The sequence below is a fragment of the Cyanistes caeruleus genome, chromosome 17 (genome assembly GCF_971803275.1).
Source record: "Cyanistes caeruleus chromosome 17, bCyaCae1.hap1.1, whole genome shotgun sequence".
NCBI classification, from domain to species: Eukaryota; Metazoa; Chordata; class Aves; order Passeriformes; family Paridae; genus Cyanistes; species Cyanistes caeruleus.
Window position 1 is genome coordinate 12,523,756 of NC_141717.1, and position 22,674 is coordinate 12,546,429.

At 45.9% G+C, this 22,674-nt stretch overlaps 1 protein-coding gene across 3 annotated transcripts in view; it reads right to left on the bottom strand.

Annotated features, from left to right (window-relative positions):
* The window catches only part of TTYH3 (tweety family member 3), a 72,133-nt gene extending 54,133 nt beyond the window's left edge, over positions 1 to 18,000 (bottom strand). For all 3 annotated transcript variants that reach the window (XM_086855025.1, XM_086855020.1, XM_086855019.1), the window contains exon 1: positions 17,689 to 18,000. In XM_086855025.1, the coding sequence (XP_086711151.1) occupies positions 17,689 to 17,811 (123 nt within the window). In that variant the 5' untranslated portion in view covers positions 17,812 to 18,000. The remainder of the gene's footprint in view (positions 1 to 17,688) is intronic.
* Positions 18,001 to 22,674: the final 4,674 nt, after the last annotated feature.

The following is a 22,674-nucleotide window of genomic DNA, read 5'->3' on the forward strand; positions in this document are numbered from 1 at the left end:
CAAAGCTTCTACCTCTCAGCAGAACACTGCCTGGATCAATCTGAGGGGCAGAAATGCAAAGTCCACATGCCCTGTGGAAGCTTCACAGACCCACACCTTATAAATAAAAGCAGCCCAGCCCCCTGCAGTGTGTGTCACTTGGACACAGCCACTGAGCAGGTTTCATTACCTGGGATTGCTGCTCCAGCCTGGCCTGGAGTACCAGTGTTAGCACAGCAAGCAGCTCCCCTGCTCCTGTCACACCAGAGAGGAAAGCCTTCATCCTGACATGCCTCCAGCTGGCAATGTGTGCTGTGAGGACCATTACATAATGCCGGGAGGTGCACTGAACACCAGCTTTTGTCTAGGAAAAAAGTGAGCCCCACAAGCTAAAAGCAAAAGTTGTGCCTTTTATAGACGACACTGACCACAGTTTGATTTCTCTACTTGTGATAAACTTACCCTTTGCACTGTATTTCATTGGGAAATTTAAGCCACTTTGGACACTTGCTGTTGATAATGGGACTTCCCCCACTTCTCCACCCAGTAAAAAACAATTCATCTCACAAGTGCAGTTCTGCATTCTGAAAGCATCACACATCCTCCCACCAACAGACAGCCTCAGCCAGCACTCCTGGGCCTTTGACCTTGAAAACCTTAAACACACTGAAGCCTTCTTTCAGTGTTGTAGCCACTACTCACTGAGGCCAAAACTATAAAGAAGTAGAAGGAGGAAGTACATTTTCTTCCACATCCCAGACTGTCTGACAGTTCCCCCTCACAGTGTAATCCTGAGCTCTTCATCCCACCAACTCCTTTTTCTCTTGTCTCTCCCTAGGTGTGCTGAGATTACTGCACCTATTGTGTCTTTCTGTATTTTACTGCTACCTTTGGATTAATAACCAATGGTTTCTAGCCATGAAGAATCATAACAAGACAGAAGTGCTACAGCAGAAGAGCTTGACAGGCCAAGCCCGAGGTGTTGCACCCAAGAAACCTCAAGGGAAAGGCTTCAGAAGAGCTGCTGTGGCCACAGCCCTGACAGGACACCTGCAAAAGGGCAGCCACCAGAGCAGGATTCACCAGAACCTGCTGAAGAACAGGCACCAGGGCTCCTGCTGACCTGATCCTCACCTGGCACTGGGAGGGACTTGCACTTCTAACCCACAAACCAGGCCCTTTTTCTTTCCCTAATATGTTCACAACTGCTGACTGGCAGATTTTGGGTTACAGTGCCTTTCAGAATGAAAGCCCAGGAGCACAAACTCTTCAGTCTGCTGTTTTAAACCTCACATCTCAGGTTAGAAACACAGCCCACAGCATTCAAACTGGAAGTACGAGGAGGGAGCAAAGGAAGAAGAAATCCAATGGACAACAGCCAGCTGCCTCCTCCACTTACTACTCTGCACTCATCTGCTGCAGCCCTTTGAAACAACACAGAGTCAGGAGAGAGGCCTGGCCTGAAAACTCTCAGGAAGGATTATTTAATCCAGCATCCCATACAACATCCAGCCATTGACAGCAGGTTCATTCCTGCTATGAACCATCCCTGTGGCTGCTCTGACTTCTGGCCTATCATTCCACACACACCTTGTGGTGCCTTAAAATGACTTTTGTATGTTTGCAACATCACCAAGGTTGGCCACTTCCACTAACAACAACAACACAATCAGCATTTATCAGTCCTGCAGGGACTTACACAAACTTTAAATTAGGCTCCTTAAAAACAGTTGTTAGTGCCAGATCAGCATTCTTAGTGAGAGGTTCTAGAACAACAAATGCAGAAACACATTATATCACCTTTTCTTGCTGCTGTGGTTCCTGGAACATATTTTCAACAAATCTACACCAGGAACTGGTGCTTAGTTACTTATTTGCTATTTGCTTGCTGTGTTTACTTTTATTTCAGGGTCTTGCAGTTCACTGCTGCAGCTGGATGGACTTTCAGCCACCTTATCTTGACCAGTGAATGCCATTCCTTGGCTTTATAACAACCTTCAGTGCTAATACCTACAGTTACCTTCATGGCTAACTTTGCATTTGCAAACAGCTTTTCTGAAGTACCAAATACCTCATTACACGTGCAGATCAGCAATTTGCCTGTTTGGAACACTATGCCAAAGTGGGGTTCACCGGTGTGTGAAGCAGAAAAACCCCAGGCTATGTATGAACTCTCCCATAAAGGTTGCCACAAAGGGGAACCAGGTGTATCACTTTGCATGAGTAGTTTTATACATATTTCTAAGCCAGGCGGCACCATACATTCAACTTGTACTTGAAATACCTCAGGCTTAAGATCCACCCTTCCCTGCAGGGATATTTTCTTTCTATTCTTAATAGCCAGGTATTTTAATCCTCATTTGTTAATGTCTTTTGGGTGAGCATCCTCCTAATCAGGAACAAAAATCCCTACTTGCCCCAGTGCAGGACTCACAGTATCTCTTACTGAAGCTTATCCTCTAATCAGGTGGGGATGTCAGACCTCACTGATTGCAGGACCAGCAGTAAAAATACAATAAAAAGAAGAGAGTCGTGTCCTCCTCAGCAATTTTGTATCACCATTAGTCATCAGGATCCCTTTCCACAAACTCAGCTCTCTAAAAACACCATCACTACAAAAATTATTTCGGGAAACAAGAGAGGGTTAGACCATGTCCATTAAATTAGTGGGGAACATTATCTTGACTCCCAACCTGGGCAGAAAGCTGGATCTTTGACAAGAGACTTTTCACAGCCCTTAAGGGCTGGCAGCAGTTGCCCAGAATTCTTCACCCTTTTAGCAGGTGTTAAAGCTCTTGGGAGAGAGCCAAGCAGTACTTTTGACTGACTGAAGCAATCGAGTTACATCACCCAAACGCTGTGAAGAGCAAGAGCAATTCACTAGAAAGAAGTTTTGACCAGCCCCATGATAAGATACCCTGAAGCCACAGACCAAATATCTGCAATAACTCCCGTGTTTTCGTGCTGCCTTTTATTGAATGAAAGCAAGTGGTGCATAAACTGCAGAACAAAGTAGAGCAGAGCAGCTGCTCAAACATTCTTACAAAGCACTCAGTAACTGTTCTCACTTAAATCTATGCAGCATAAAACCAACTACAATACACTGGCAGTGTGCAAGTAAAGTAGCTCTCTTTCCTTTATGGGTCTGCAGAAGAACATTACATGACACTGTTTGTCTTCTCTGCAGGAGGAGCTAAAGACAGAAGCTTTTGGTTTTGCTGGTTCTTCCCATCATCTCTGACAATAAAACAGCTCAAGTTTATACTAAAAGAGAGCGCAAGCTTGAATGTGTTTTGAGAAAGTATTTTAATTTAACTCTGCAGACAGCATTAGTGGGGGAAAATGCAGTACTTTATAGCAGGCAAACCTTACCCTCTACAGACTGGAGGATAAGAGTGTCCATGATTGGGAAGCGGAAAGAAGGAAGGCAAGAGATGGCTGGAACGTGTCCCTGGTGCCTTCGGGGGTTAAATCTCATTAGCTGGGACAATGCAGCCTGGTGCACTTGCACCTTGAGATCATAACAGGCTCTCCGTGGGCTTTGCCTTGCCAACCACACAGATTCATCTTCTTAAGGCTTTGTCACATTAGTTTAAGGAGGCACCATACACGTGCCTTTCCTCCTCCCCTGTTCCCTGGTGACACAGCCCCTGGATGCCACACACACGTCACTATTTACCCCCATTAACATGGAGCAAAGCAGGATATTCACACAGGGAGCACTTCCTTTCTGAATTCCTTGTGCCTCCATCCTGTCTAGGTGCCATAATCCTGTTTATGACACGCTGGTTGCTATGGAAGTGATTGTATTGTCACTAGATTATGCCCTCAGGTGGAAAACATGTAAGGGAAGGCACATGAACAGGTTTTTGCATACACTTAAAGACATGATAGTGCAGCCCCACATGTAATGACTAGTAGCTTTAGCAGTAGCTTCCAGACACAGAATATGATCATGAGGGAATAGCATGGCATCAAGTTTTCATTTGGTTTCCTCCTAAAAAATGAGATATTTTTCATTTTCCTGTCACTAGCTGCCACTATTTAATTTGAGACAGTGCCCTACAGCTGAATAGTGCAGTCCCTGCCACTTTCCCAGGCTCCTGAAAATACTTCTCCACTCAAAACACTGTCTCTGAAGATCAGGGTGAAAGAAGTGGCAAGATCATGTAACCAGGCTCCACAACTCCAACTGCCCTTTTGTTGATTACTGTCTTTTACAGAGCACGGATTTAGAGAGCAGAAGCAAGAGAGACAGATCGTCTCAGATCTGACACGCTTAGTGAGACGCATGACTAACTCAGCTTGAGCCAGGACGTGCCTGGAATGCATAACCCCACTTGGAAGCCTTTTTACCAGGGGCACAAGCTTGGGGGTTTACCTGGCTGCTGCCTGGATGGTAAATGAATGACAGCAAAGAGTGCAGTGTAAACAGCCTAAAGACCCTGTTCTGTGAGCAGCTGGGAATCACACAAGATGCTTTCCTACCTACTGAGACCCCACTCAGCAGCACTGGAAGAGCTTTAGATCTTTACAGCCAGGACTGTGTAAGAATCAACACCCCAGGTGCAGCATTGATGGCCACACACAGTGGCCAGCACTGTTCCCCCGGTGAACTGATGGTTCAAGCACAAACTCCTCCTCCAGCCATCAGCTCACCCATCTCCATCCGCAGAAATACTGTCCTGGAACACCAAGAGCCAAACCACAGGTGTACCAAGAACAAGATTTTTATCCCAGTATAGTTAATGCTTTGACTACAAAAAGAACTTGCAGTTAGCATCAAGCTGTTCATTACAGGATACTCCTTACTGCAGCGTTAGAACAGCGCTGCGGTTCCGTTTCACACGCGTCCTGCTCTTAACAGGAAAACAATATTCCTCACTAAGAATAAAGCTGAGGACAACAGCAGTTTCCAGAAGCTCTCAGCCCTGTTTAGTTAACCATATTCATAGCACAAGGCCATGACCATGCACTGACCAAGGTCTGAGTGCAGCTACACAGAAAATGCTCAGGATCTCTATTTTCCCAGGAGACATGACCAGTGACTTGTTGGAAGGCAACAGCATGTCAAAGGCTAGTTGAACACAAACTCAAGGATAAAAGCATCCTCAAGGATGACAGCCTTGTAGGACTAGTTTTAGTATCAAATAAATGCTGATAGATGTGTTTGTGAGTAGGAAGTAAAGAACTAAACTGCTGGTGAATCCCAGCTGAAGGCACAGATGTTAGAAAGGAAGATCAACATTCACTACATCTGGCAAAGCAGCAAATTTCACTTTGGCAGAGAGAAAACAGACACGCCTGGTTTGAACTTGAACATTGATGAGCATTCAAAGCCTGTCCTGGAAACTGGTTCTTTCTTAGGAACCTTGTGTTTAATTTATTGCATCACATAGTCAAGACCACCCTTGCTGGAGCCAGCACATGTAAACCAGACCTAACAATTAAGTCAGTGATCAGAGTCCAGCCCATGGGCTACACCTGCAGAACTACATTTCACCAGTGGTATTTGTCACTGCTGTGGTCCAAGAGGTACATCTCCCCCATCAGCAGAAGGTGATTCAGATCTATCCACAAAAATTAACTTGGATCTGCAGAGGACATTAAGAGGCAGGTCAACCACAGGCAGATGCCATATCTAGCAAATAGCTAAAATGTATTTAGGACAGGAATAAGACGAGCAGCCACATCTCAGAGCAACATTTTCTTGAGAACAAAATTAACAGCAATGAAATACTGTAGCAGGAAACTGAATTTTAATAGCTGCAACAAAGTCCACACAAAAAAGGTTGAAAGGGCACTGCAGTGAGACACACGTGACCCAGCCTCAGTAAGAATTTCAGACATGAGATACAAGCACAGAGGCAAGGAGAATTAACATGCCAAGGGGGGATTAGGGTAACCAGATCCCCATACCTTCTCATCATCCTCTGCTGGGAGAGGAGGCAGGTTCACAGCTTGTCCCTTCCTCCTTCTCCCACAACCTCCACATCACCCGAGGCGAAAGCTAAGCTGCACTAATAAAAACAGCAGAGCCAGCGTAAACTGTCCAACCTTGTTATTTACACCTCAGCAGAACGCTCCCAGCATCCATGATCATTCACACGGCTTCTCCAAGAGCCGCCTGCTAACGCAGGGACCTTGGAAGCACCTCCCAGAGCACCGCCTGTCCACATGGAGAATTCTGTCAACAGCACCTGACCTATTTCATATTCATCATCTTCAGTTTGCCATTTAATATTGGAGCATTTAAAATGCCCAAGAGCTTGTGTTTGAAGAGATTTTCAGTTTGCAGTAGGTCAGGCTGAAAAAGCTCAGGAAAAAACCAACCTCTGCAGTGACCAAGAGGTTCACTGCTAGAGTACAAAACCTGCCCCAGAACATGGTCTCCAAGACCAGCCAAGAACCTCAGCAGGATATTTACCAAGTTGTACTTATGAGACTGAAAGGCAATTTTAACCTGGTAAATTTGCTGCTCCAGCTATTTTGTCTGCTCAGGTTGATCAATGTTTGTTGTCTAACCTGCAGGAATTTTAAATATATACAGAAATAAGCAAAGGCCAGCAGACCCAGTATATTTGACCTCAGAGGCCAGGGATGAAGCCCAGTCCTACCTGAGATCCAGGCATTACTTAGTCTCACAAACCAACAATAACTCAGACTGTGTGGGGAGGGGATGGGAAGGACAAACAGAAGACACATATTGTAATACAAAAAGGCACACAAGAAGTGCTGTACAGTGGTTTTAAAATAGCACCCTCATCAGAAGTAAAGACTTCTGTTTAGCTACAGAAGTGTCAAATAAATCATTTCATCCTCACTGGATGTACTATCTGTGCTTTCCACTAAATCCAGACAGAAAAAGACCCAAAACACAGCTGATCCATTTTTTCCTGCCACCTACTCCAACCAAAACTCCAATTTCCCTCTTAAGGGAACATGAACATTAATATTTGCCATTGCCTAGCAGTACCTCTGCTCTACTCTTGTGCAATAGCTGCCATTTTTTCAAGCCCAAAGTGTTCATTCTAACCTCACTCAAGGTAAAAATCCTAAGGAAAAAAATATTAAAAAGGAAACCTATCCCTTCAGTTATCTCTGTCTAAGCCCAGTGGCAGCAGCTATCTCCATGCCTAGCCCTTTCCTAGGTCTGTGCCTTTCTCTGGATTGCTTGCACTTGACAGCCTGTCAGTCCAATGCTAAAAGGAGATCACATTATCAGGGTCTACCATGGCACTTGCAAGGATCAGAACTACAAGCAGAGATGCAATAGGGTAGAAATAACAAATCCTTCCAGCCTTCCCCTCTAGTTCTTCTTCCACAAAAGAAAAAAGCCCATGAGCATTTCAGAGGTACCAGAGGCAGAACAAGCTTCTCTCAGAACACCCCAGTCATCTGTTGCTGGGGGTCAGCTGCACAAATTAGTTCTGAAAATTACCTTGCTTCCCATTCCAGAAACGAGAAGAGATTACAAAATAATAGAAACTCACTACCCATTTTCTTCCCCGTGAAGACTCAAAAAAAGTACCTGGTACTTTCATTCACCCAGCTATCCCCTAACTTCCAAAAAGCAAAATGGGCGCTGTGTGCAATGTCTGCAACTGTTCTTGTTACACTTAATCCAAAAGTGTAATTCCCTCAGGTGCTAAAGGTTTAACACAATACTCCATATTAAGACAATATTTTCATTAGATTCCATTTCCTCTTTTCTCTCTTTGAAAGTTACATTATTACACCTCTCAAGGAAAAAAAAAATATTTATAAGCAGGACAACTCCACCCTTTCCTGTCAGTTCAGCACCACGAGGAAAGATTCAGCCAGAGGTCAGTCACAACAAACACTCTCTCATTTCTGTGCCCTTGCATGTTCCTCACCAAAAACCAGACCTGAGAAGAGGTCACCATATCTGCATTTGCCAAAAATCCACAATTTCTGCAATTGATGCAGCACAGCTTATTACAGCTGCAAACGTTCCTGGGCTCTGATAATTACAAGCCCATGGCTGGGTGTCTAATTAAAGGAGGAATGAATTAATGAGTTTTACCAAAGGCTTTTGAGTCACCATTATAATTCTCACCCTTAATCGGCTGCAGGACACTCAAAGGACACGGTGAGCAGGATCAGGAGCAGAGAGGGGGGACAAACCACCCTTGGCTGATGCTTCCCCCATCCCGTTCCTCTCCAACGTGTCACTGTCATTCAGACCCCGACAGCCAGATCAAACCCAGCAGGAAAACGCCTGGGCTTTCTGGACAGCTGAATACAAAAACGCTTCCTGAAGCTGCCACAAAGCTCACAGCAGCCTTTGGATGCCGAGAGCGGAGAGAGGCTCCGCAGAGCGCTGACTCCGGCACTTCCATTCATCCCGGCCCCAGCCCCCACCAGCAATTTACAATTACAGTTCAGTCTCAGGCTCCCAAGGAGGCAGAAATTGAAAACACGTTTTCATTGAAGCACAGCTTGAATTTCATGAATTCCATTACTCCCGACTTTCTCAGCATTTCCTGGAGTGAATACTGTAAAGCCAGGGAGGAAGGGATGGGGAGGGCCATAGGTAAGGCAGCAACCCTGTGTCACCCCCCTGGCCACACAACAACACACTGGAGGTGCTTGCAGCGAGGATGCAACAAAGACTATTCCTAAACTAAAGAAAATAAGTATATATTAACCACCAGCTTAAGGAGGAAATAAAGTACCAAACTGCCGGAAGCCTCGGAACAGTATCAGCTCCAGGCACAGCCCCAGTGAGGAGCATTACAGCTCCAGCAAGCAGCAGAAAGCATCTCTTTGGCAGACTGAGGCATTCCTAGCTCCTAAAACAAGTGTCAAAATTACCAGTTTATCAGCCACAGGAACCTGAGCACACTGTTGAACTTCAAGCAAGCTCACCCCAGGGAAAAAGCGATTATAATCAGAGAAAACAGGTAGCACCGAGCAGTGTTTCCACCTGTACAGTTGTAACACAATCAACTTTGGAATTATTCAGGCGTGCTAATTAACACCCTCTGGATAGCTTTGATACCATTAGCAATACTTTTAATGGCTCTGTCACTGACACCGTCTTCCCTTTTTCCCCAACCCCAGCTTGGGCCTTATCTTAAGGAGCATTACATCATCTACTGCACCAAGGCCTCCTTGTAACAGACACTATTATGCAACTGAAGTGCCTCCATTTGGATTTTGGCGTTATTTTGAATTTTGGTGTTGAATAGAAGGCTTGTTTAAATTCCCTGCATGAACAGCAGCATTTTACAGCCTGAAAAGGGCGTCCGTGCACAGACACCAACACTGGCATAACAACACGTCCGAATGTGTTATACATTTGTGAAACATCCATTCCCCACATTCCCTTTTCCCCCATCCAGGAATAAATCCTGCATTGTTAGGGCTGATTAGCAATATCTTTCATCCCTAATTTCACACTACAAAGGGCTTTCATGCATATGCACGTGTGGCACCGTTCTGAGCCATATCAGCCCAAAAAAGCATTTAGTAGTGACCGAGGAAATTGCAAATCTGAGGGTGCAGCTCCAGTTTAAGTAAAGGTGAAGGGGAGTGTCAGCTCTTTCCCTGGATGGTTCCAATGCTGCTCTTACCATTGACCAAAAACCCAAAGCTCATTTGTTAAAATAATAACTTCAAAGAGGGCTGGCACACATTACATCTGCTGAAGCAAGCAACCTGATCAGCATGTGAAAGCACACATTATTGCAAATGTTCCCCTCATATCCCAGTGCTTGGAGAAGGGAACAGCACAAGTATCGTGGCTGAGTTACACCAACTGCTGTGGTCATGGATTGCACGCTAACCTACTTTTCTTTTTTCTTGCAAGAGAATAGCCTTGCAGCCCTAGCACACAAATGACTACTTTGCAAAAAAGGGCACATTTGCAGCTTACCAAACCCTAAAGCTCACAATTACAAGATCAGACTCCACAACTATAAGTGGCTCATTACGCAAAAAAAAAATAGAAAAAAAAAGAAAAAAAGAAGTTTGAAATGAAAGCTTTTGCAACATGAAAGTGCTCTGTGTTTTGTTCTTTCCTTGTTTATCTAATACAGAAAAAAAAGAAAATAAAATAGCATCAGCATGGCTCTGCCCCACAGCCTCTGTTCATTAGATATCTGGAGACCCTTTTGCCATGCAGCAAAAATAATTTCTGGTTTGAGAAAAAATGTAAACCAATTCCTAGTTTTTCACCACTGCAACACTACATCAGTCACCCCTTGAAGTGGAGGAGAAGATTTCTAACAGTGATGACTTTTTTATTTTTTCATATGAAAAAATTTTCACTGTCATATGAAAGCATCCCCAGGCCTAGAAGTCTTGCCTGAGCTTGATCCTCCTTGATTTTAGCTCATCTGTCTTGTTAATCATTGTCATTGGCTAAAACAAAAAACTGGTAGGATGACATACCCAGAAAGTGCAGACAGCCTTGCCAAGAGAGAAGCAAAGTTACTGGGCTTGGATATTATTTTTTTTTAATTATTATTATTATTGCTGTTGTTGTTACTATTATTATTATTATTTCCTCAGCATACATCAACAAGCCCCTGAGTATTATGAGTCTTACTCACGTCTTAAAAGTAAGAATTGAGGTTCAGTACAGTAGGTAATCCTGATATATTCCAAAGTTACTCAGGTCTCATCTGAATCTTAGAGCAAATAAATTCCCAGACATCACATCCCTTCCCCCAGCTATGGGAATCACATTCAGCTGAAAACAAGCCAAGTTCTCCTACTCACTCAAGAGGAATGGGAAATCTCACTATAACTGGTGGAAAAGTTACTACTGAAAGTTAAAACAGAGACAAGAAGAGAACAGACAGTCACCAAGAGGTTAATTCAAACAAGGTGCTGACTCCCCTCCACCCTAAGAGAATGAAGAGTGAGCACCACCTTACTCACTGCTTGCTTGCAGCCACCCAAGCAAATTCACTTGACATCAAAGACTGTGAAAGAATGACTTCAGGAGGAGCTTTGGCCATCATGTTCAGCACACCCATCCTCACAGGTACAGGAGCATCCCCTGGAAGGGTGAGCATTGTGCAAGCTCTGCCACAGCACAGTCCTATCAATCATCGACCCTGCATTCACCCTTTCCAGCAGCAAGTGCTGGAGGGGGAGCAGGAGAAGAGGGGTAAAATTAGCCTTGCCCTCGAAGAAAAAGGAGAGGAAAAAAAAAAACAAATCGAAAGAAACAGAAAGAACAGAAAAAAAGACAGAAATTCCAAGGGATTGGAGGGCGCCTGTTCTTCTTACTGACTGCTCTGAAGACACATGCCAAGAAACCTGATGAGACACAGGCCCAGAACTTTCCTTCATACTCAATGGACAGGTTTTTGTTTACAGGTTCCAAAATAAATATCATCCCAAAATACAAGTAAGAGATCAAGAAGACTTGTGGCACAGCCCCTTAATCCACATTCAGAGCCTTGGGATTAAGTCAGAGAAAGCACCTGACTTCCTACCCTTAATCTCCAGTCATGCCTAATGGGATATGTTCTTCTGGGTGAGAATTTCTCACTTTCCCTAATAACAAAAAATAAAGAGCACTAAAAATCCAGAGCAACATCTGCTTTAAGCACTGCTTGCTTTATTGGATCAAAATTTAAACAAAGGCACTTTGTTAACCTGGAGAGCACAGATGTTCCTCTGCTCAAAAAGCCATGAGGAGAAAAAGAGACAAGACACAGTAAGACTGAACTGAATTTGTTTACCCCTTTCTCCAGACTGCTAGAGATCAGGTTTTGCAGAGCAGGAGTCACGTGGTGTTACACTTGTGTGGATAAAAATGGAGCATTCTCAGGAAGACAAATGTTGTGTAAGTGCAGAAGCACCAGGGTGCCAGTGGCTGGCCACCACAACCAGACACGTTTTAAACTCTGGTTCTACCCTTCCAGCTGAGACCAGCATGGTTCCTTCAGGGCACCACATGCTCTATAAATGTGTCTTTAGACTGGGAAGCTCACCAGGCTGGGCACCAGCATCTTCTCTGTCCAGGATTAATACTTCTAGGATCCTACCCAGAGGAAGCGAGCATGGTTTGCATCTTTGCACACTCACCTGCATCTCCTTTCCTCCATGCACCACAAGGTGTTTCACATTTCTCCAAGACACCTTGTACTCAGCTAAAACCCTACATTTAGAACAGTTCATTTTTTTGACTAGAGTAAGGTAATCTACAGCCAGCATGTCCAGAAAGTGTCAGTTCTCAGGAGACCATCTGAAAACGTGGCAGCACAGCATGGGTCAGCAAAACAAAGCAAGGCTGCAAACAGAAAGCTGGCAAAGGTGGACCTTTTTCCTCTCTGCATACCATATGCTGCTGCATGACTGGATGAATGGTCAACAGAAAACATTTTATGTCTGCCTTTGGTAAAAATCAGCCAGCAAAAGTTGCCTTGGTGCTACATTTTTGGTTATTCATTGTGGTGCAGCTCCTCAGTAAAGGCTCTTCCAGATCAAAGACAGAAGAGTCAGAGCACAGCACTGGTTTGCTGATAGGAGGCATTACTGCATGGTTACTCATGCAGCCAACACTGATGAGTAAAGGGAGGAGGGAATTTACCAGCAGTTCTTAAAAAAAATAAAACCAGCTTCAATTTCATCAGAAAACATTGGATTCTACTAACAGGGGTCACTTAACCTTTCTGGAAATATGAGCAAACTGGTGCTACAGCAGGATAGCTGATCAGACCTTGGAAGAGGTCCATCTGCTCTTGAAAGAAAGAAAGAAACCTTCAGTCCAACCCCTTTAAGAAAGGCACATTACCCTCTGACTTTGAGCCAACTAGACAAAAACACGTCATCCAACTTGACTTATACACATGTTTCCAATTTACAGAAAGACTCTTGGTTTCAAAATTGAAATAAGATGCCAGTACAGTAGAGGAAGTTCTAAAACAATCTCTATAATCCAAGTTTTTTGGCAGTTTGGGCTCCATCATGTTTCTCCAGCCAAGAAATACTTCCAAAGACGACATTAGCTGTTATGTGTAGGGAAACAGTCTCACAGAGCCAGAAAGTACCTGACAGAATTAATTCCTTGCTGAACCTTTGGCTATGGGTTCAAACACACATGCCTTGGATTAGAGCGTGCAAGCCAAAGAAAGGGAAGGATCATTGGGCTTACACAGCACCTTTCCCTGCTGGATCCCTTCTCAGCACACGTACAGAGGGAGAAAAAGAACATTATGACACGAAAGCACTGACAGATGTACGATAGGAAACTCCTGGGTGACAACACTGAAGAAAGCATCTCAAAGCCAAGGACTAGAGCATGTCCCTGCTCTTATCGCTGCTTCCTTCAGCACGATTCTGCATCTTAATTGGTGTGAATCAATCATCAGTCATCTTCCAAAGCACAAACAGCTGCCATTACACCTACTAACCATGCATCTGCAGCTCTGACTCGTACCGAGAAGGCACGAAGCGGTGCCAGGGAAGAGTTTCAAAGATGTTGGAGAATTTTTCTTTATTCTAGCCTGACTCACACATAACCTATGCGTTTACACAGGTTTCTGTCAACATCACCAGTTTCCAGCAAGGAAGAAAAAGCAGAAACTCCAAAGTGCTCCGTGGTTTAGCTTTTACAGCCTCTTTTTTCCTTTGCTGTTCACAGCGCACTTCTCAGCCCACAGTCAGACTCCAGAGCTAAAGTGCTGTGTCTCCTTTTCTGTCAGGATCCAGACACCCTGACTGGAGCAGATATCCATTACCTGTTGTTGTGCTGTATTACAAAGCTGTTCAACTTTTCTATTTCTTTCCAGCCCGTGACCTCCACACCACCCTCAAGGCTCTTAACCAACTCTACTCTGAGAAATTCAATGCCATGCAGCTAAGTCATTCACAAGTAGGAGTACTTATGCTGCTAAATAAATTAAACTAGTGACAGCAGCAGTCCCAGGACCATCTCACTGGGCCAATCAACTGAACTGGAAAGTTAATGGACAGTACTGGTAAGATCATCACGATTTGATCAGCAGCAAAAGACAGGGAGACATGAACTGGTATTGGCATGATGCTGTCAGAAGGAACAGGAGCTCTGCTCCATTTTTACATTCCCTTCACTCTAGAATTTGTGACTCACTACACAATGAAAAGGCTTTGCAGAGCACTGCAGTATGACTCAGATGAGAATACAGCCAGAACAAAGCTGTTCATATCAAGATATTTTCAACCCCAATGATTCATGGGAGGATTAGGAAAAGAACCGGTCTGATAAGATCCTGTGTAGGGAGGACGATGGAGCCAGACCTGCAAGCAGCACACGAAGGCAGCTCTGATAGGACTCACCACAATGCCAAACCCATGCAGAAGAAGGATTACAACTCCAGCTCATTCTACATGAAGATTCACCTCAACTCCCCCAGAAAAAGGAAACAACTGGTTGTACTGCTTGTTGTGGCAGAAGCAGAGCATCTGAAGGACATCAGGATACACATACATTTTTAAACAGTCTAGTCCAGAGCTGCAGCATCTGTCCTGCTCCTCCACACTCACACATTGGTCTAACCTAATGCAACAAGATATGCTGTGTGAGAAGATAAAGAGTAAAGTAATACCAAGAGAGTGTTTTAGAGCCCAACTCAGGTGAAGAAGGTGTGCAGCCAAAACCTGCAGCTGCACTGATCTCAGCCCTTGGCAGCAGGACTGCCACAAGCATTTCTCATGCTCTCAGACAAAAGGAGGAAGCCCTGGTAGGTTGGTACACAATGGCTGCAGCTGCCTTGAGACAGCCCAGAGCACAGCGGGCGCCTCTGCTGCTCTGGCCAAGGGACTGCCTGGGACAGAACAGCAGAAACAACCATTGGATCTACATCCTGCTAGACATTCCCCATCACCCAGGGTCCCAGAAGACTTAACAAAGACCTAGACTTCAAAGACTGGCAGGGCATGCTTATCTGCTGCCTTCAGAGAGGTTTCAGGGCACAATCCTCGGCTGCTGCTCCAGGGGAATAGCAGCTTGGCATTACACTAATCCTCACTAGGCAGAGGTGCAAAGCCTCTTCAGGCAGCAGCCTCCTCACCTGCAGCAGCACGTGGCACTGCAACAAGTGACAGGACAACATGCAAACCCAAGCCACTGCATTCCACTTCTGGCTGCAGTGGAATGCTCAGTTGATGCACAATTTCAAAGCCCAGCATCAAAACACAAGTACAAGAAACAGGTGGGTATTTACTAAAAGGTTACTAAAGAAAAGGGTTTTATAAGGAAAGTGCTGCTTTCCCGTGGTCATGGGTTGGGAAATCTTTTCTAGAGAAACAGTGAAGAATCAGAAAGGGTACATTGCTTCCTTCCTCAAAGCACATCAGAATGGAACAGGGCACTGAGCCCAGCTGTATGGCTATTTATGACAACAGTCCAGCTACCTGATGAATTGGAGTCACATAGTTTAGCAAAGGTAATCCTTCCTTAGTGCACCTGGGGACACCCTGCCCTTACCTGTCCCCATAAACTTCATCTAGCATCCTCCCACTGACCTCTCCTCAGCCCCTGGGGAAATCAAATGCACTGTGTAGTTTAACAGTTTTTACACTTAAGAATCAGAGTATCAATCACTAATGGAATAGAAAACAAAAATATATACAATTCGTGATAGTGAGACTCAGTAAAGAAAAATAAGCCAATGTTAAAATTAAAAAATGAACTTCCTAATTTTGAGGATGTATAAGATCTCACCTGCTAAATATGAAAGGTTCCTAAAGATAAGGGAAGACAATGCCAGCACAGGCTGCAAACAGAGCAAGAGGTGCAAATTCATAAAAAAACCTAGAATTCAAACCAAAAGGCCTTCAGAAGCATTTAAAGCACAAGAGAGCATTTAGCATTACAGTTCCCAGTCCTGGATTAAGTTTCCCTGTTTCACTGCATTGGAATTAATCTATGTGCCTACGAACTCCAGAGTCAACTTGCAGAGCCACAGCAGCGTGGTTATATAACCACGGCACTGATAGCACAGGCTGCAGTGCTGGAGCCTGCTTGCTACCCCTCACCAACACCAAAACCAGCAGAGCTGCTGCTGCTCAAATCATTCTCTTAATGACAGGCACCTCAGCAATCCAGACATTCGAGTTTGGATTTGATAAGATGTTTTCTTGCGAGCTGATGTTAAGACTTAAAAGGCCATGGACTGCTGTGCAAGAAGTCCTTAATGTCATCAAGGGAGGGGAGGCAGCTACACAGGAGGAGAACAGCAGAAGGCTCTAAGTGGGAATATGATTACTGTAGAAAAATTATCTGACAAACAAACACAACCCCAGATTATTGCTAGGAATGCTTTTAAGCATTTTAAGTGAAAACCAGTACATCTGCTGTCTATTCAAAAGGTCACCAAGAGCTTATTTCATGATAACGCACTCCCAAGAAGATCTTTCGATGAACTCTAAACTTCTGATCTCCAGGATCACATATCCCTTGTTTTAAAGGCAGCTACTCTCTGAGGTCATGGAAATACAGTTCAGCTGCTGTGCAGCATTACATCTGCATGTGGCCATCTTGAACTCTGCTAAGCCAAGGGAACTAAAACAAATTAACAAATTGAAGCTTCAAAATGCAAAGTTAGCTCAAAAGTCCCTTTGATTTACTGGTATAAAGATGTTTCTTTTATCTACCAACGACTCTTTAAATACATCTCTTACATTTTCCTCTAGCTTCAGTCCTCAGATCTGCTCATCTGTTTAGAACAAAAAGCTAAAACACACTGCTTCCTAAAGTATTTCTAATACCTTCTACTCCTAGGACAAAGAACTGCTTAGATGCTTTTGCCTTCGTGCCTGTGTGCATGATAGCAGGCTGTGCATATAGGACACTGCAAGTAGGTTCAGAAAAGCAAAATGGTGTTTTCAAAACCAGAGACCGTGGCAAAGCGAGGCAGCAGAGTCACTGCAGCTCTGTTCCAAGATGACAGCAGAGAACACAGATGTTGGAGCACACAGATTCACTCCACAATCATTTTAATTACATGCCTAGCCAACCAAGCACAGGATACAGGCTAAGCAGCATTAAAAAAAAAAAAAAAAAAAAAAAGAAAAAAAAAGAAGAAAAAAAAAAAGCTGCGCACAAGTATTGTGTGAGCATCCTCCCGTGCACTTGATGCTAACGCCACTCTCGTGCATTAAGTCATCTGTTTTCCAGCAGGCGGGCAGCTGCTTTTGGAAAGGCACTGCTGGCCTCGCTGCGGGGCTGGCGGCAGCGGCGGGGATGGCGAGCGGAGCCTGCACAGGACGGGCACAGCCGGCGCTGGGCTGCGGGCAGGCCGGGCCAGCAGCGCCGGGAGCCGGCCGGGCCAGCGGGGCACCCAGCAGGGCTCACCTGGCCAGGCGGGGCAGCGGGCACGGTGGGACTCGGTGGAAGGTTGAGCTCACTGATCTTGGAGCGCTTTTCCAACCTTCTTGATTTTATCAGTCTATAATTTCACCTTCTCCCAAGAAGAGCTGGGGTTCTGGGCAGGCTGGGGGCAGCTCGGGGCTGCTGCCCATCCCGCCGGGGGTGGTGACCCGCACCCCGCCTGCCCCGGCCCTGCGGGGGCACCTGGAGCAGGGGGACACGGCACCCACGGCCACCCCCGGGGGAGCCCCAGCGGGGGCCGCACGCCCCCTTCTCCTCCCCTTCTCCTCCTCTCCTCCTCCTCCTCCTCCTCCTCCTCCTCCCTCCAGGCGGGCCGAGCCCCCGCTGCCCCGCTCAGCCCCGGGCAGACCCACCTGCTGGTACTCGGCGTCGTGCGGTCGGAAGTCGGCGGCGGTGAGCTCCCAGCGCAGGCTGAGGTGCGGCAGGCGGTGCAGCAGGCTCACCCACCAGGGCGGCGAGTAGCTCACGCCCGCCATGCCCGCGCCTGCCTCACCCCGAGCCGCCGGCCATGGAGCGCCGCCCGCCTCACCCGCGCCGCGGCCGCCGGCCCCGCATGGCCGGGTGTCCCCCCCGCCCGCTCGCCGTCCCTCCGCCCGCTCCCGCTCCCTCTTTGTTCGCCGAGAGGCTCCGCCGCCCGCGCCCGGCGCCGCCCGCCCGCTGCCATTGGCGCCGCCGCCGCCGCCGCCCCGCCCCGGCCCGGCCCGGCCCCGCGCCTCTCCCCCGGGAGCGGGGTTCACTGCCGGGCCCCCGCCACAACAGCGTGTGTATCCACACAGATTCCCCGTCGCCGTGAATGTCGCTCGGTTCCAACGGAGAAAGGCGCGGTTTGGATTTAGCCTAAAACGCGGCGCGGTAAAAGCGATTTGTGCCACAGCGAGCGGTAAAGGCGGGCGTAAAGTCACTTCTTGGGAGTTCCTGTCGAGCCCGTCCCAACGCCCATCCTGAGATCCCGAGGCAGCAGGTTCGCCCTTCCTGAATCCACAGTGATAGAGGCAGAATGTTATCCGGCACTCCCCTGGCTGGGCACGCAGATGGCAATGGCAGCAACGGGAGCGCAGGTGAACATTGAGGAGACACCTCTCGCTGTGTGACAGCACCAGGGGAAAATTAATAAAATAATAAAATAATAACTTGAACAAAGTCTTGGAATCTCTCAGAATACCTCAGGAAAAGTGTGGATGTGGCACTTGAGGACATGGTTTAATAGCGAATGTGGTCATGGTGCCGGGATGATGGTTGGACTTGGCGATCTTGGACGTCTTTCCCAACCTTAATGAGTCTGTGGTACTGGGCACAGGGCCACGTGTGGCAGAGGGTGGGTGTCCACACCCAGCACCAAACCACATCCCCACCCCTCACACCAGCGCCTCTCCCTCCAAAGTAACCCCAAACAGACCCTGCAGGTTCCAGCCCCTGGTGCCACTGACGACAGCAATGCCTTCACACCAGCTGATGCACTTCATCCCTAGCACTGACTGCCTGAGCCTGGCTTGCTTTGCCCAAAACCCGGGGGGAAATTTCCAGAGGTACCCAGGTGTCTAAAGATATGGATAAGCCTCTTGTGTGGTTTCCAAGTCTGCCCTCCACCTGTTCCACACGGATATGCAGTGCTTTGGTTCAGCTTCCACCCTTCTCCCTGCAGGCAAAGGTCTGGCCTCATCCAAACCCTGACCCTAAGCCAGAGTGTTGCTCCATCACCTTGAAGTGACCTACAACTCTCAGCTTGTTTTGATGACATCAAAAATCAGAGCCATGAATTAAACACCCGAATATTTCAGCAATCTAACTGCATAACACCACAGAGCTGTGCGTGCAGTGAGCTCCCCACAGAGCCACTCACACACCACTTTCCCAAGGATTAGACTCTGACCCAATGGGAAAGGCTTTTCATTTCTTTCTAAACAGAACAGAAAATATTTTTAGGTAAAAGGTAAAAAAGATGAGTATACCTTCTCAGGGGATCATGTCAGAACCAAGTAAGTACATTAATATTCTGGATAATGCTAGGATAGTGAGGTGAAATAGAAAAGATAATAATAAGCGGCAGCAATCCCGAATTCATTTGCTGTATTACAAATATTGGACTGCTCCTGTTGAAATTGAAATGTACAAAAAAAAAATGCTGCTTTCTTTTAAAAGGAATAGAATGAATAACTAAATTCTTGCTGTAAGTATGCAGTGTGGCCCAGCATTAATGGAGGAGCTCCTAAACTTGGCCTGTCTATTCAGACCATCTCCCAGACCTTCAGTCTCTCCATCCCCGTGTCCCCATCCCAGCCTCGCTGCAGCACACCTCACCCATTGCTGATTGCTCAAAGCATTGTCTTTTAAATACCACTCAACGTAATTGGGAGTTGGAAATAGAAAAAAGGACCATCCAGTCCCCTAACAGACATCAGGCAAATGATTTCCAGGTCTTGAAGGCTTGAGAAACTCTCATCTGTTTAGAATTAGAAAACTGTGATGGCCTGTGAAAACTTAGAAAGTATTGGAGTACTGTGTATCCCACTGGGGAAAAAAAGGGGTAACACCAACTGGTTTTTTCTCCTAAAGGGTGGCAGATCAGTAGACATTATGGGTACAATTTTATTGCTTTTCCCAAATGCAGCCAGGATTTTGTGCTTTACATTGTCCTGACTGATGCATTTCATAAATAAGGAGAGCAAAAATGCTAAAACGGGCCATTGAACCCCTTAGAAGCAAATAAACATATTTCTGCTGATGTTCTGAAGTATAACATCAACTTCAACAGCTTTTGACTAGGACGGGATTTTCATATGGGCATTATCAACACAGCTAAAAAGAAATCTTATCACTCACAAATAGCATTAAGATTCACGTCAGAGGGCTCAGAGCCACGCGCTGCGTGCACAAGTACAAGATATACAAGGGTACAAGATATAAGACCTCAACTCCCTCCAGCTGTCTCCAAGAAAAGGGTTTCTTTTTCTGCAGGAGGACAGCTGAGCATCAGCCAATTTTATTGTCTTCCTTATTATTTTCATTTTTTTTCACAGTGCCGGCAAGGATGAAGAAGGAATTATTTCAAGGGCTGATTATCTAACACATTTCACCTCCAGTTCTAACAACCCAAAGACAAGGAGCAGAGAGACCTGGCTGGGAGCAAGAGATCTCTGCGTAAGCCCCTTCTGACACAGAGTTTATGCCATTTGGAGCTAAAATGCTCAAGGCTGGAATCTGTCCTGCAGATGTAACAGCAGTCACGGGCCTCTGGATGGACACAAAACCCCCAGCAGGCTGCAAGTCCAAGCACCTCTGTCAGCACGTGAGGGACAGGGGATAGAAGATGCAGCCAGGATGCCACACTGAGATCTTGTCTGATTGGGCTGATGTAAATCAAAATGCACAGAAGGAATTTGGAATAAATGACAGGAAAAGCTGGATGCTGTTCCATGGGGGTGGGTGTTTGAGGTGCTGCATGGGGCCTGGGGTGGGTGGGAAAGGGAGCAGCTCAGCAGTGCTGGTGTGCATGCCTCCCCTCAGCCTCCTGCTGCCCAGACAACTGGATTAAATTACAGCAGAATAGGGATTGGGGATTACAGAGAAACAGAGGCATCAACAGTTTTCATTTCTCCCCCACAATTATTTATAATGATACAGGAAAATGAAGAGCAGAATGGATTCAGCAAACAAGGAATAAGAGACAAACCACAGGATCCAGCACTAACCATAATTTCCATGGCATTTTAGCCCGTTGTACCGCATCACAAAGAAATATCTGCGATTCTTGGATGTCTAGCATCTCTCATTTGATCCTGTTCAGGTAAGTCTTGATTACATGACAAGAGTTATCAAGGCTCTCATGTTTAGATTATAGCAGCCTTTTTTTTCCTTCCCACACAGTTAGGTACACACTGTTTTGCGAAGCCAAATGAACAAACGAGACACTGTTGTGACATCCCAGGAATAAAATCTAACAGTAAATCACCCTTGCATGGAAAGCAGTTCTACAGTCAAGCAAAGCAAACTGCAAATGTCAGCTTGTTCACTGATAATCCTGCTGAAAAGTAACCCAAAGAGCTGTAGTAGTGCTTGCTAACTTGCTCTGACAGTGGCTTTGCTAAAGAATCACTGGACAAAACAGGCAGATGAGAAACATTCCACATTAAAGACAGCAAAGATAAAAAGACTAGTTTAAACCTCCAAAACAAGGCAGCCAGTGCTGTCCTGCATCCTCTTGAGACCACAGGGCAGTCTGCAGAAGCCCTCTGAGAAATGTAGCATTTTTCACCCTTCACATGCTTCTGATTCCAGACATCCCTACTGCTGAAGTGGTACAGGCAATGAGAGCACCTTTTAAAACAGCAATCTCCAACCTCTGGCTTTTCTGATTCACTATGAAATTAAATAATTCAGCTTTTAATATACTGTGGAGCAAAGAGTCTTCCCCCGACTGTCAAACCTAATATGTGCTACAAAAGGTTTTAGCCAACAATACAAATTTTAAAAAAAGAAAAAAAAAAAAAGCAAGCAAGTTTGCACTCCAAGTGCCAGCAGATGGATGAGTTGCCCTCCTGAGACAGGGACTAAATCACGGGCGGTCAGGGGGAGGTCAGTGAGACAACCGTGCCTCGGCTGTGGGGCCACACCTCTGACTCTGCCGCTCCATAAACCCTGCCCTTACATCCAGCCGTGCCTCTTCCCGCTGAGCTAAACTGTGCCTCCATTAAAATTACCCTTCCTCTCCTCCCAGGGCTTCCTCTGTAATTTTCTGCTCAAAGGAAATAACAAAGCCAGGGCTGCTCTCCAGCCCCCTCCATGACAGCTCCATCTCCAGCCTCCGCTCTCCCAGCAAGGCCACGTTGCCAAGGATCTTCCCAGCTGCCTTCTCCTCCAAGCTTGAAAGACTTTTCCTGAGTGGAGGCATCTGCAGGCAGGAACATACATTTGGGTTTTCATGACTTTCCTCTGACATCTTGCCAGAGACTTTCAGGTTTACACAAAGAATAGCCACTATCAGGGCCAGCAAAAAAAGCTTTCAGCCAACTGAAAGAAATAATAATGGAGGGTTAATTCTCTCATTTCCAGTCCTAAGGCAATACTCTCATGTTTTACTGGTCTTTTTAAACTGAGTTCTAGGGAAATGGGTGGAAAATGTGGAAATCCTATTGCAAAAGCACCTGCCCGCTCTTTTCCCCAGAGAGCCACACAGAGAACATTCTATTATTTAGTTAATTGCAAAGAAACAATTACAAAGGAACTTGGCAAACTCTCTCTAATCACGGCAAGACCCACTGCAGTCCAGTAAGTTCAGCAAATTAGCAAATAAGTGAACATAAAAAGGAAAGAATAACGCAGCTCAAATTGCACTTTGCTCA